The 12670-nt window shown below is 44.1% G+C and overlaps 2 protein-coding genes across 2 annotated transcripts; both read right to left on the bottom strand.

Moving 5' to 3' along the window:
- Window positions 1–3744: 3744 nt before the first annotated feature.
- Window positions 3745–5553, bottom strand: LOC125578954. Its single transcript, XM_048742110.1, has 3 exons — window positions 4763–5553; window positions 4242–4718; window positions 3745–4195 (listed from the first exon to the last, which is right to left on the bottom strand). The coding sequence occupies exons 1-3, from the start codon at window positions 5551–5553 to the stop codon at window positions 3745–3747; spliced, it is 1719 nt and encodes a 572-aa protein (XP_048598067.1).
- A 4442-nt stretch (window positions 5554–9995) lies between these two features.
- LOC125578953 lies at window positions 9996–11804 on the bottom strand. Its single transcript, XM_048742108.1, has 3 exons — window positions 11014–11804; window positions 10493–10969; window positions 9996–10446 (listed from the first exon to the last, which is right to left on the bottom strand). The coding sequence occupies exons 1-3, from the start codon at window positions 11802–11804 to the stop codon at window positions 9996–9998; spliced, it is 1719 nt and encodes a 572-aa protein (XP_048598065.1).
- Between the last annotated feature and the right edge of the window lie 866 nt (window positions 11805–12670).

Below are 12670 nucleotides of genomic sequence, written 5' to 3'. Positions count from 1 at the left end.
AATATTTAATTTTGCATATTTCTAAAATAAAAGCATCATTACCAATACATCTAACTACATTCTAATCAACAGAAAAATAGATTCAAATATAAAGTCAATAAATTTTGTATTGAAATTATAAAACGACATTTATTTTGAAACAAAAATTTTACTCTATAATGACAATTAAATTGAAATAGAGAGAGTACTACGGTAAAATCACAAATATCTTCAAATGTATAATTTGTTTGTCCAAAACGTTTACTTATATCACAGAAAAAGAGTTTCGTAGAATTAGAGTCGTGGTCAGCGACTATGCAGTGATATGGGTTTTTTTCTAACAACATGGAATAAAGTATGGTCGAAGAAAAATTCAGCACAAGCGTTTACCAACAACTTTTTGATATGATAATGCTAATTGCAACAATGCTGATGATTTGATGATATATTGACCAAAACTCCTAAATTAATTATAGAATAATCGAGTGGGTATGAAACACATACATTCAAATAAATAACCTTCTCCCACGGCCCCGCCCCAGCTATGAGAAGAAGATGTGTAACGATTGTGTCTAGATTAAAAAGACTTAATCCCTTTAATATCTCTCAGGGGATGTATTCAACTGAAAATTTTAGGTGATTTGTATTAAAATGACAAATTCACTGCTATTCAAACATGAATTTGAAAAACTCATTTAAAATTCACTATTATTTAACTTAACATTTCATAGAGTACTCTAAAATTCACTGTTATTGAAAATATTTTAAATTGTGGAGTTTTAAAGTTTTCAGGTGAGTTTAGGATGTTTGGGTAGAATTTCTTAGTTAAAATAATTAAAACTCAAATCCCATGATTTTAGGTTATATTCTAGAGTGGTTTAACAAAAATCACCTAAATCTCTGCAACTTATTGAAATCATCTAAAACTCCATTAAAAATCAAATAACCTCAAATGTTATATTGAATACAGCCTTAATGTACTTATAGTCCCTGTTCAAAACTACACTAGGCGTTAGTCGGGCGGTAACCCCGGGCCTAGCGAGTTACCAAAAAATCGAGGATTAAGCGGGGTATACGCGGGGAGTAATTTTAATTATTATTTTAAAATTTAAACAAATATATATATATATATATATATATTTATTAAGTAGGGAGAGATACATGTAAAAGTAACGTAGCCGGGTGGTGAATGGGCATGCGTCGGTTTATATGTACCCGGGTTCGAAGCCCATAAGGCGCATTTAAGTTATTTTTGTGCGTTTTTTAAGTGAATGGCATAATTATAATTAAGTCATCTTCTTCCTTGCGTTTTAATTAGGTTTTCTGCAAAAAAATATCCGCCGCCTTCAACACAGATTCGTCAAAAACCACATATTTTATGAGCTTTTCTTGTTGTTTATGCATCAAACTCATAGATCTACCTTCCAGAATGCGATTTAAACACCTAAAACTTCAAAAAGAATGAACTTTTTGATCAATCCGATTTTTTGGCCGAGGATGGTGAAATCGCCACGGTGGACCTCCGCCGAGCGCTTCGGCACCGTGTAATCGGACTCCACGGGCGCGTTTTCGAACATGGCTTATAGTTTACCAAGCAAAACAAAGAGAGTACAGCAGGAAAATTAAAAAAGTAGGTAAACGTAAAGGCTGTGATGTAATACTTGAAATATCTCCAACATAATGTTTTTGCCGATAATCTTGACAGAATTTGTTTCCGCATGCTGAGTGACTGCTACGTCTACAAAATACCCAACGCGTTATGCACATGATATTCACGGTGCAGCTCACCACTTACATTGAAATCATCAGCTTTATAGTCGAAGCAATCATTGGAATTTTGTGCCCTCACTTTTTTTTAGAGTTGAAATCCGCACAATCAAATTTGCTTATATTAAAAAACAAAAATATAAAATTGTCAAGTTGTCCATCAGCAGAGAAAAATTTTAGGCGATTATTTTGGCGACTGAAACTCTAGGGCTTTCACTAAACTTCTTGCTCACGCAATCGAGGTTGGTGCACCGAAAGTCACTAGTGGTGATAATCTGGTGAAGGAAACAACATCAACAAGAGGGAACATAAAGCCAATGGTCCCAGTAGAAGGAAACAAGGGTTGGTGGGTTAACACTGTAAATAATCATCAGAGGTAGGTGGTGTAGTAGTTGTTCTTGAAGAGGTTCAGATGAGCCATTGTGGAAAGATTTTCTCGTCGGTCGCTTTCTTTCGGCAACACCCCATGTAGCAAACATCCATGTGATTGTGAACAAAGTTTGGCCTTTAGGGGATTAAAAAGTTAAAATGGATGTGTTTGAGATGGTTGAGATGAGGGTGAAGTTTCAAATCTGTTATCAAATAATGTGAAACATGATCTTGCGCAGAGGTATGTAGAATATTGCCAACATTCCGATGGTTGTAACACAATGAGCTCCGGTCACTGTGAAGGAAGAACAAGAAGAGCCAATGATAGTGCCATTGTGGGTAGAGCTGGACACAAATGCTTGATACTTGGTTTGTACTCGCTACTTGACTCGGTTTGGTTTAAAAAAAGCAAGTACTTGCTCCAATCAAGTCGAGTAACAAGTAAGCGGATTTTATTACTCGCAAGTACAAGTCAAGTATCAAGTTCATTTTAATTTTTAGCTACTTGGTTTGTTACTTTATTTATTACTTGGTTTATTAGTTGTTATCCTTTACTTATTCCGTTATTTGTTATATATTATTTGGTTTATTAAATACTTAGTATATATTTCATTAGTTAATTAAAATTTATGTATTTTATGAGTGGTTACAATTACTTGTTACTTGCTTATGTTCACTACTTGGTTGGTTGGTACTTGATCTCTAAAGTCGAATACTTGTTTTGACCAAGATGTGTATCAAGTAGTCTATTTAAACTACTTGCGAATACATACAAATACAAAATCATAAAATAAAAATTAATTATTTGGTTTATTATTCATTTTTTAGTTGAACAAAGATACATTTTCCTAACTTATAGTAAAACAACTCGTTTATATTTCAATTTTTATAAGTGAATCAAACATAAATGATATATTTCTATAAGAATTTTGGAATTTTTTTTAATTTAATCTATTTACGAATGACTGAAAACAGGAAAAACAAAGACATATTATTTATATATAATAAATTTCTTTACTTTTAAATTTCAACTAATTATCAAATAATTTACTAATAATTATCAAATAATTTTTAAATAATTTACAATTAACAAGTAATAAAACAAGACAAGTAACTACCAAGTCCTTCAATTTTTTGCAAGTACTTGAAACTATAAGTACTCGTTTTTAACAAACCAAGTACAAGTCCAAAATTTTAATACTCATACAAGCTAAGCCGAGTACTAAGTATACCGAAAATACCAAGTACTCGGCTTGTGCCCATCCCTAAATGTGGGTAGCTAAAAAGAAGTTCCAAACTCAACGCATTTATGGAAATGGCTTAGCTTTGTCGCGAGCAAGGTTGAGTTTCCAAAGAGACTGCATCCAAACACAGCGCTCTGTAAACGTTTTAAGGAAGCTAGAGTGTTTGTTGAGTCCTTCAGCGTATATTGGGAGGATAGCCTCTCCGGCGGTTTTCTTGACCTCGCCGCTGAATCCAATGAGTGGGGTTACCTTTCGCGTCAGGGTGCTCTCCTCCAGCCCCAGATCTTGGTACGCCCTCTGGAAGATAATGTTGCTGGAGCTACCGTTGTCTACTAGTATTTTTTTCACCAAGCAGTTCGCTGCGGCGAGAGAGATAACTAGAGCATCATGGTGGGGGGGCTAGGATCTTCTCTTGCTCCTTAGTTGTGAAGCTTATCTCATTGGTGCCTAGAAGTAGGCGCTTCGGTTGGATAGTTTCCAGACCATGCTTAGCGTTATGGGTGCATTTCTTTTCGGCTGCATGACTTACTCCGCTTACTTCTGAGCCTCCATATATGATATGGATCACCCGATCTTGGCGAGGTGGTGAGGTTGGCGCAGCTCCTTTGGAGTTCCCTGCTGTTTCTTTGCCGAGGTGGGCTTTGGCTTTCTCTGAGAGGAATTCTCGGAGATGCCCCTTTTGGAGTAATTCGTTGACCTTGATCCTTAGGGTGATGCAGTCTTCGATTTTGTGGCCATGATCACGGTGGAAGTCGCACCAGAGTTCCGGGTTCCAGAACGAATCAGGTGCTTTCATCTTTGGAGGCCACTTAACCTGTTGGCCCATCTGTCCAGCTCTGGTGTTGATATTGAGAGATGAGAGATATCTGGCCAGGTAGATACCGACATTCCTTCTTCCTTCTCTTGAGACCGGTACTGGAACTTGCCCCGGTTTCTAATACGGAGTCCTTGGATCCTTTTTGGGAGGATCTTTCCTCTCGGTCTCCTTGATCTGATCGGGCTGACCTTTGGTCCTGCTTTGGTTGAGCCTTGGCACGGCTAGCAACATCTTCCTCCCACTTCACCTGCGCCCAGGCTCGGGATATCACATCTTCCATGGTCTTGCAAGGGTACATGATCAACTCTATGTATAGCCCCCCGTCTGGAAGTAGACCTCTTTTGAAGGCAGAGATCGCAGTAGGGATGCTGCATTCGGGGACCACCACTTTCTCCTGGTTGAAGCAGGCTATGTAGTCTCGCAGGGGTTCCACTCGATGCTGGAGGATCTTGTAGAGACCATCTGAAGTCTTCTCCAGGCTTCTACTACTTGTGAACTGCTCCACTAATTTATCGCTCAGACCTGCGAAGGAAGATATGGACCTGGTAGGGAGATTGAGGCAGGTCCGATCAGAGTGGAACCAAACCCTTTGCACATCGTGGCTTCGCGGGATTCCTTAGGGAGTGCAACTGCCAACATCCTTTTCTTATACTGCACAATGTGATCGTCGGGGTCGCCAGTACCGTCATACATCTTGATGCTAGGGAAGGATAACTTTCTAGGCATCTCGACTGAGAAGATTTCTTCCAAGAAGGGGGTATCAGCGTAAGAATCTGGGTTACTCCTCCGGATTGGGGGAGCTACTCCTGGTAGGCGTTCTACCATGGACTGCATGCCATCGAATTTCTTAGAGAAAATCTGCTCCAGGTAGGCGGTTATGGAAGATTCTGTTGCTGCAGTCCTCTCAGGTGCTTCCTTCCCAGGTTCTGGCTCGGAATCACTCTCTTCTAGGTCATGGATTTGAGGATTCTCGGTCCCTTCCCTAGTTGCCCCAGATACTCCTGGTATAGGAGGTGTATCGGTTGTACCTCCTCCGGTGCTGGGTGTGTTCAGATTTCCCATAGGTCGGATCGGGGTGTTGAAACGACGCTTCTTGTTGCCTGCCGTGTTTAGGGCTTGGTTCTGGTCCTGGAGGACACTGTTCTCCGACTGAAGCTGGCTTAGCTTTTCGGCGCTTTGCTCCAACTGTTTGGAGTGTTCGTCAAGTTTTTCTTTCAGACTTTGAACTTCTGAAGAGAGGTTGGGATTTTCTCCGGTAGTCTCTCGAGCTCGATGCATGTCGGTGATTTGGATTTGCAAGCCGTCTATTTGCTTTTGAAGCTCAGCTGTCGTTTGGGCAGTTTCAGTTGGTTCGCCATGCTCATCCACCGCCACCATCACGTAGTTAGATTACTCCCCTCCTTCTAGCGCCAAACTGTTAGGGGATTTTTGTGTAGTCTCTTTGTGAGTACTACAGAACGATGGACAGGCTGGTGAACCGGGTGAATTTGTATGTGTTTTGCGAGGATTTAAAGAGAATGATAAAGAAATAGGCTTGAAGAGACGTATTATTGATCATGCAAACAAGAACAAGGGCGGTTACAATGATCTTTTAATAAACCCTAGTTCTAGCTCTCTAATTCTAGTCTCTAAACCTTGGAGAAGTCGATCTCTTGCTTTAATGTTGTAGTAGCTCTTATATAGTCGTCTAGGGGTCGGTTCCATTAGGTTAAACTCTTCCATATTCGGAAATATGGAAGGTTCTCCTTATCGGAAGTTTTCCATTTCTTGGAAGGGAGCTCGGTTCCAGGGACCGAACTCAGGGTTCCTTCTAGAGGGGGACCTGGAGAGTTCCCTTATCGGGGACCCGAGGGTCTGGGTCCTGCGTGGAGGCTGGAGGAAATGATACCGGGGTATTTTTTCCCCAACAGAGCTCCCTAGGTCAGCTTATCGATGGAAAATCATAGGTAGGCATTGGGAGCCGATCGTTCTTTAGTGCTTAAACGTTTTTTCTGATCATTATATTCTTTCTGCAGCTGGAATTCATCCTGCTCCTGCGGAAGGTGAAAATACTGTTCTTCGGGCGTGACAGCTTCCGTTAGACCGTCGTCAAGTGAACTTCCTAGTTAGCTTGACAATATTGTTGCACAGCAGTCTTTGGAGTAAGTGTGTGTTTTCGCATTTTCTTCATTTGCTCTTGGTGTCTTACGGTATTTTTCTTACAAGGAACATGTTTGGGAGCGCTATCAACGATCCTTTCGCAGCATATTAGGAGGCGGCAAAGATGATGTCCGCCAAAAATGGTTCCGCCAGTAGGAATACGTCTGGAGATGAGGTGATAATCACAGGTAGTCGCCGTGCAAAAATGGTGAAGCCAGAGCCAACTTCCTCGTCTCAGGGAAAGAAGTCTAAAGGTGGGGGCGTGACAACCAGATCTGCGCATCAGTCAGCTGGTGCTGCCCGTTCTGCTGGGGATTTATCCGTGGCCTTAGCTAACCTGAATTCAAAGGTCTTTCCCCAAGGTGGCGTTGTTCTTCCAGCCGTGGATCCTTCGGAAGTTGTCCAGGTTCTCCAAGGTGGACTTCTCCAGGTAAATCGTCGCATTATGCTCCTTTCTTTTCTTCTTTAGTAGTTCTGATATAGGTTATTTGTTTGGAACATGTTACTTCTAAGCTCTATCACCTGAAAGAGCGACTATCCAACGAGAACCTGGTGATCGATCGTGAAGAGCTCAAGATTTGAGGCGCCAAGTGTCTGAAGAGAGAGAGAGAGAGCAGCGTACGGCCCGGGAGCTGGAGATTTGTGACCTTAAGGATAAGGTGAGGGAACTGGAGAAGGTGTCCGAGACATCTTCCGCTAATGCGCTAGCAGCGAGCCAGAAGAGCCATGAGTTGGAGGAGGAAGTGGAGACTCTAAAGCTAGAGATGGTGATGGCCGTGAATGGAGCGAGGATTGTTGCTCGGTGGGAACTGATGAGGGAATGGCTAAACAAGCAGAGCGGCCAATGGGACCTGAACAGGGCGCTGGATCAGTATAAAATGGTGATCTTGGAAGAGGCTAGAAACAAGGGAGATCCGCCTCCTTCCTTCGAAGATGAACCTACTATTCCGCCAGCTTTCTGAGATGGATGTGGATTCGTCTGTGAAGCCTTGAGGGCCTGATTTTTTTTTTTTTAAATCTCTTTTGCTTTGAACGATGCTTCTCTTTCTATGGTTGCTACTCCTTGTTTTTCGCGTGGTTGTCCTGCTGTGGCTAATAAAGATAACTTTGGGTTTTTCTTTATATCCTTTGTGCTCTTCCTTAAATCAAACTTGTGGTGAAGAAAGGTGGTCTTGAGGACTTAGTCTTTATTGAGACTCAGGGAACCTTCCTTTCAGCTTCCAGGCTTGAGGGTCTTAGTCGAAATGAAGAAGTTGTGAGGTCTTAGATTGGACCGAAGATGTAGTCATCTTTAATACTTGGAGATTCGTGAATCTTTTAGAAGGGTCTCGGACCCGTCTGAGGGTCTGGTTGACTTTAGACCCCGAGATTCGTGGGTTCTTGATGCCCCAGCTTGACTGTGGAACACATGGACCGTGGGTCCGTATTTGTTAGGTGTTGGACCCTGGGGTTTTTTATGATTTCGAGAGCTCTTCGGGGTTTCCCGCGAGACTAAAAGTTTGTTAGATGGCCTGTGGGCCTGGATCCGGGTTTCGTGTTAATCCATAATTATAATTTTTCGTATGGACCGTATTCCGCCTCCCTAGGAGTGACTACTACTGGTACCCGTTTGGATTTCGCATTCTACCGCTCGGAAGCTGGTCACTTTTGAGTTCCCGTTCTGCATGCTGCTTCTGCAGAAGCCACTATCAGACTTATTAATGTTTTGCTGGTGTGGATGAAAATCCAAGTGCCTAACTTTACCACTCTCCACGTCTGGTCAAGAAGTCGAGTGGTTCCTGTATGTCACAGTACTTTGGCACTTTTATATAGCGTCCCCTGTATCGTATAGCTTGGAGCATTTTAATACAGGTACTTTCGCGTATGATTTTTTGGGACCCCGATATGCCTTAGGCTATACAGGGTTTTAAGTAGTATTGACAACATACTCAGGTTTGCGCAGACCCATTCCTGCTTTATGTCTCATACCCATTTGTTTTCACGTTGAAATACCACGTATCAGTGAGGTTGAGCTGGGATTCGAAGGTTTCGTGGAACCTGATCCAGCCCTATATGCCCCTTTAAGTATTGTGGCTTTCCTACTACTTTTATAGTCGGAACTATTTCATTATATAAGCTTTGTCTGGAGACTCTTAGCATACATATAAGTAGGAAACCAAAATGCTTAAACAATAGATAATAGAGTAATATAAATCGAGATCCGGGGATCCTAATATAGAATAGTAGGTTGCAAGGTGTTCCCAATAGGTAGACTACGTTTTACCTTTGCTTTTTGATAGCTCGTGGACTCTGTCCTGTCGTAGAACCTCGTCCCCTTGTTGGGAGATCCTCGTCTCAGCTTGCTCATCATGGCTTGTGGTCGTGTGCCATCGGTTGGGTTGGTCCCGACCGACAGCTTGGCGTTTCCTCGGATGATGAGCCTGGGGGTTGTGCTCAATGTAGAGAGGGTTTCTCCTTTCATCGTCTGGGGGATAGTCCATCGGGGATCGAATACTCCAAGTGGTTTCTCTACTAGTTTTCTCCCAGGGCTTATCGGGTTCTCTTCTGACCTATGGGTCCTTTCATTGCTCGTAGGTTGAGCTTGCCCCAGGGATCCTATACTGATAGCTATTTTTTTTGGGACCTTGGGAGGGGGGGGGGGTGGGTTTAGAGATCTTCTACCTCCTTTGGAAAGGCCAAGGTGTCGTCGGGGATTTAGGATTCCTTTGACTGGGTCTGGGATCGTCTCCACCTGGTTGATTGAGGACTTCGAAAGCTTTCTGAGGAAGATTGGTATCCCGAGTGGTCCTTTACGGGGAAAATGAGGTATCTCATCCTGCTTCTTGGTACTCCTTATCTGGCCGGAGGTTTTGGGGTGCCGAGGTATCTGACAATATGTGGAGATGACACCTGCGGACCGTCACCCTCTCCGAGCTGGGGAATGATGCTTCTCTGGGCCGAACCTGCTGGAGCTTATGAGTTTAGCATTGATCCTCGACCCTGAACTCTTCCTTGGGGTTATCGTCGCGGGGATCCGGTTCTCCAGATATGATGCTTCGTATATGGGCCTTGAATCAAAAGGACTTTGGATTTTGACTACCTCCGAACTAGCTCGATTCGAATCCAAAAGAGACCATGCGAAGCAGTCGGTGCTAAGCCATGGAGAATTCCTCGGCCTCCTTCTCTCGTTTCTAACTCGTCGCGTACCTTTCCTTTTGTTAGTCTCTGGTCCCAATACATGTGGAGCTCGGGACCCATGCTGTAATTGCTATAAGACCTTTGTCTTCCCCTTTAAGGTGGTCTGGTAGCAAGATCGAGAATTTTCATGATCACCCCTGACGGCCTTGATGCCCCAGGGAGTAGAGAACTGCACCATTTGATGGAGTGTTGAGGGGACAGCTCCCATATCATGGATCCATGGTCTTCCCAAGATCATGTTGTAGGATGATTGGCAGTCGACGAAGAGGAACTTAGTTGACATGTTGATTCCTTTAGCATAGACTCGAAGGACCACTTCACCGGCGGTTTGCTTCACCTCTCCGCTGAATCCCACGAGTGGGGTTGTCTTTCTAGTTAAGGCACTTTCATCCAACCCCAGGTCCTGATAGGCGGTCTGGAAGATGATGTTGCTGGATCTTCTGTTATCTACTAGGCTCCTCCTTACCAAGCAATTTGCTGCGGCGAGAGAGATAACTAGAGCATCATGGTGGGGGGGCTAGGATCTTCTCTTGCTCCTTAGTTGTGAAGCTTATCTCATTGGTGCCTAGAAGTAGGCGCTTCGGTTGGATAGTTTCCAGACCATGCTTAGCGTTATGGGTGCATTTCTTTTCGGCTGCATGACTTACTCCGCTTACTTCTGAGCCTCCATATATGATATGGATCACCCGATCTTGGCGAGGTGGTGAGGTTGGCGCAGCTCCTTTGGAGTTCCCTGCTGTTTCTTTGCCGAGGTGGGCTTTGGATTTCTCTGAGAGGAATTCTCGGAGATGCCCCTTTTGGAGTAATTCGTTGACCTTGATCCTTAGGGTGATGCAGTCTTCGATTTTGTGGCCATGATCACGGTGGAAGTCGCACCAGAGTTCCGGGTTCCAGAACGAATCAGGTGCTTTCATCTTTGGAGGCCACTTAACCTGTTGGCCCATCTGTCCAGCTCTGGTGTTGATATTGAGAGATGAGAGATATCTGGCCAGGTAGATACCGACATTCCTTCTTCCTTCTCTTGAGACCGGTACTGGAACTTGCCCCGGTTTCTAATACGGAGTCCTTGGATCCTTTTTGGGAGGATCTTTCCTCTCGGTCTCCTTGATCTGATCGGGCTGACCTTTGGTCCTGCTTTGGTTGAGCCTTGGCACGGCTAGCAACATCTTCCTCCCACTTCACCTGCGCCCAGGCTCGGGATATCACATCTTCCATGGTCTTGCAAGGGTACATGATCAACTCTATGTATAGCCCCCCGTCTGGAAGTAGACCTCTTTTGAAGGCAGAGATCGCAGTAGGGATGCTGCATTCGGGGACCACCACTTTCTCCTGGTTGAAGCAGGCTATGTAGTCTCGCAGGGGTTCCACTCGATGCTGGAGGATCTTGTAGAGACCATCTGAAGTCTTCTCCAGGCTTCTACTACTTGTGAACTGCTCCACTAATTTATCGCTCAGACCTGCGAAGGAAGATATGGACCTGGTAGGGAGATTGAGGCAGGTCCGATCAGAGTGGAACCAAACCCTTTGCACATCGTGGCTTCGCGGGATTCCTTAGGGAGTGCAACTGCCAACATCCTTTTCTTATACTGCACAATGTGATCGTCGGGGTCGCCAGTACCGTCATACATCTTGATGCTAGGGAAGGATAACTTTCTAGGCATCTCGACTGAGAAGATTTCTTCCAAGAAGGGGGTATCAGCGTAAGAATCTGGGTTACTCCTCCGGATTGGGGGAGCTACTCCTGGTAGGCGTTCTACCATGGACTGCATGCCATCGAATTTCTTAGAGAAAATCTGCTCCAGGTAGGCGGTTATGGAAGATTCTGTTGCTGCAGTCCTCTCAGGTGCTTCCTTCCCAGGTTCTGGCTCGGAATCACTCTCTTCTAGGTCATGGATTTGAGGATTCTCGGTCCCTTCCCTAGTTGCCCCAGATACTCCTGGTATAGGAGGTGTATCGGTTGTACCTCCTCCGGTGCTGGGTGTGTTCAGATTTCCCATAGGTCGGATCGGGGTGTTGAAACGACGCTTCTTGTTGCCTGCCGTGTTTAGGGCTTGGTTCTGGTCCTGGAGGACACTGTTCTCCGACTGAAGCTGGCTTAGCTTTTCGGCGCTTTGCTCCAACTGTTTGGAGTGTTCGTCAAGTTTTTCTTTCAGACTTTGAACTTCTGAAGAGAGGTTGGGATTTTCTCCGGTAGTCTCTCGAGCTCGATGCATGTCGGTGATTTGGATTTGCAAGCCGTCTATTTGCTTTTGAAGCTCAGCTGTCGTTTGGGCAGTTTCAGTTGGTTCGCCATGCTCATCCACCGCCACCATCACGTAGTTAGATTACTCCCCTCCTTCTAGCGCCAAACTGTTAGGGGATTTTTGTGTAGTCTCTTTGTGAGTACTACAGAACGATGGACAGGCTGGTGAACCGGGTGAATTTGTATGTGTTTTGCGAGGATTTAAAGAGAATGATAAAGAAATAGGCTTGAAGAGACGTATTATTGATCATGCAAACAAGAACAAGGGCGGTTACAATGATCTTTTAATAAACCCTAGTTCTAGCTCTCTAATTCTAGTCTCTAAACCTTGGAGAAGTCGATCTCTTGCTTTAATGTTGTAGTAGCTCTTATATAGTCGTCTAGGGGTCGGTTCCATTAGGTTAAACTCTTCCATATTCGGAAATATGGAAGGTTCTCCTTATCGGAAGTTTTCCATTTCTTGGAAGGGAGCTCGGTTCCAGGGACCGAACTCAGGGTTCCTTCTAGAGGGGGACCTGGAGAGTTCCCTTATCGGGGACCCGAGGGTCTGGGTCCTGCGTGGAGGCTGGAGGAAATGATACCGGGGTATTTTTTCCCCAACAGAGCTCCCTAGGTCAGCTTATCGATGGAAAATCATAGGTAGGCATTGGGAGCCGATCGTTCTTTAGTGCTTAAACGTTTTTTCTGATCATTATATTCTTTCTGCAGCTGGAATTCATCCTGCTCCTGCGGAAGGTGAAAATACTGTTCTTCGGGCGTGACAGCTTCCGTTAGACCGTCGTCAAGTGAACTTCCTAGTTAGCTTGACAATATTGTTGCACAGCAGTCTTTGGAGTAAGTGTGTGTTTTCGCATTTTCTTCATTTGCTCTTGGTGTCTTACGGTATTTTTCTTACAAGGAACATGTTTGGGAGCGCTATCAACGATCCTTTCGCAG

The sequence above is a fragment of the Brassica napus genome, chromosome A10 (genome assembly GCF_020379485.1).
Source record: "Brassica napus cultivar Da-Ae chromosome A10, Da-Ae, whole genome shotgun sequence".
NCBI lineage: Eukaryota > Viridiplantae > Streptophyta > Magnoliopsida > Brassicales > Brassicaceae > Brassica > Brassica napus.
This window is presented reverse-complemented; position numbering and strand designations above follow the sequence as displayed.